Source organism: Hyperolius riggenbachi, chromosome 2 (genome assembly GCF_040937935.1).
Source record: "Hyperolius riggenbachi isolate aHypRig1 chromosome 2, aHypRig1.pri, whole genome shotgun sequence".
Taxonomy (NCBI): domain Eukaryota; kingdom Metazoa; phylum Chordata; class Amphibia; order Anura; family Hyperoliidae; genus Hyperolius; species Hyperolius riggenbachi.
In genome coordinates, this window is record NC_090647.1 from 328,458,590 (window position 1) to 328,459,594 (window position 1,005).

A 1,005-nucleotide genomic window follows, 5' to 3' on the forward strand; every position below is an offset into this window, starting at 1 on the left:
GATCAGAAGCCAGGGGGTAGTCATAATCCATGCCATAGGTCAGAAGCCGGGGGTAGTCGTAATCCACGCCAGAGATCAGAAGCCAGGGGGTAGTCATAATCCATGCCATAGGTCAGAAGCCGTGGGTAGTCGTAGTCCATGCCAGAGGTCAGAAGCCAGGGGGTGGTCGTAGTCCATGTCAGAGGTCAGATCCAGAAGGTCAAGCGTAAAGTAACAATTGAAGCAGTGAGAGAAAAAGGAAAAAAAAAACCTAAAAACGGACTGCTGTATGGTACACCTCAAAGCACGGGTTGAGGCACAGTCCTAATTTGGATGGACACTTTTGGCAATGATTGCGGGTGTCCCTTCTAACTCCATTTTTCCGGCAAATTTTGCATTTTTTGGGGGGATATTTCTTTGATGGAGTAGGGGTGATTGGGGCGGGGAAATGATTTCCTTCGAGTCGGATGACATTCTCTGAAACCAGGTCTTGGTTTGTGGCAGGTTGTCCAGATTCATGTATCAATGATGTTATGATCTCCTCCAGGAAGTCTAAATAAGCGCCCTTGTTGCCTGATTTTTTGTACAGAACCTGCATTAAGTTTATTGCAACTTTCTTATACCAGGCCTTTCTTTTCCTATCAATCCTGTATGGTGCCATTACTTGGCCGGCCAGGTCTACTGCCCCCATAAATTTATTATAGTCAACAATGGCTACTGGCTTGACTCGATGCTCTCTACGAGACCTGACTGTTGTTGTGGCCTCGGAGTGGATGGTGGTCAAAACTAGGACATCCCTGTTAACCTTGAATTTCAAGGCAAGCAGCTCATTGCTCCTTTGGCTACAGGTCTCCCCTTTCTTAAATTTTTTACTGACAACCTGTGGCGGCAGGCCTTTCCTGTTTGCCCTAACAGTTCCGCAGGCTGGAGTCTGGACAGAAAATAAAAATTTAAATAATGGGACACTGGTATAAAAATTGTCCACATATTAATGATACCCTTGGTGGAGAAGCGGGTTTAGCAAGT

The 1,005-nt window shown here is 46.0% G+C and overlaps 1 protein-coding gene across 1 annotated transcript in view; it reads right to left on the minus strand.

The window, feature by feature from the left end:
• Window positions 1-250: 250 nt before the first annotated feature.
• LOC137545028 (piggyBac transposable element-derived protein 4-like) overlaps window positions 251-1,005 on the minus strand; it is a 1,827-nt gene continuing 1,072 nt past the window's right edge. Inside the window, exon 2 of the mRNA XM_068266138.1 lies at window positions 251-910. Coding sequence (XP_068122239.1) covers window positions 251-910 — 660 coding nt within the window. The remainder of the gene's footprint in view (window positions 911-1,005) is intronic.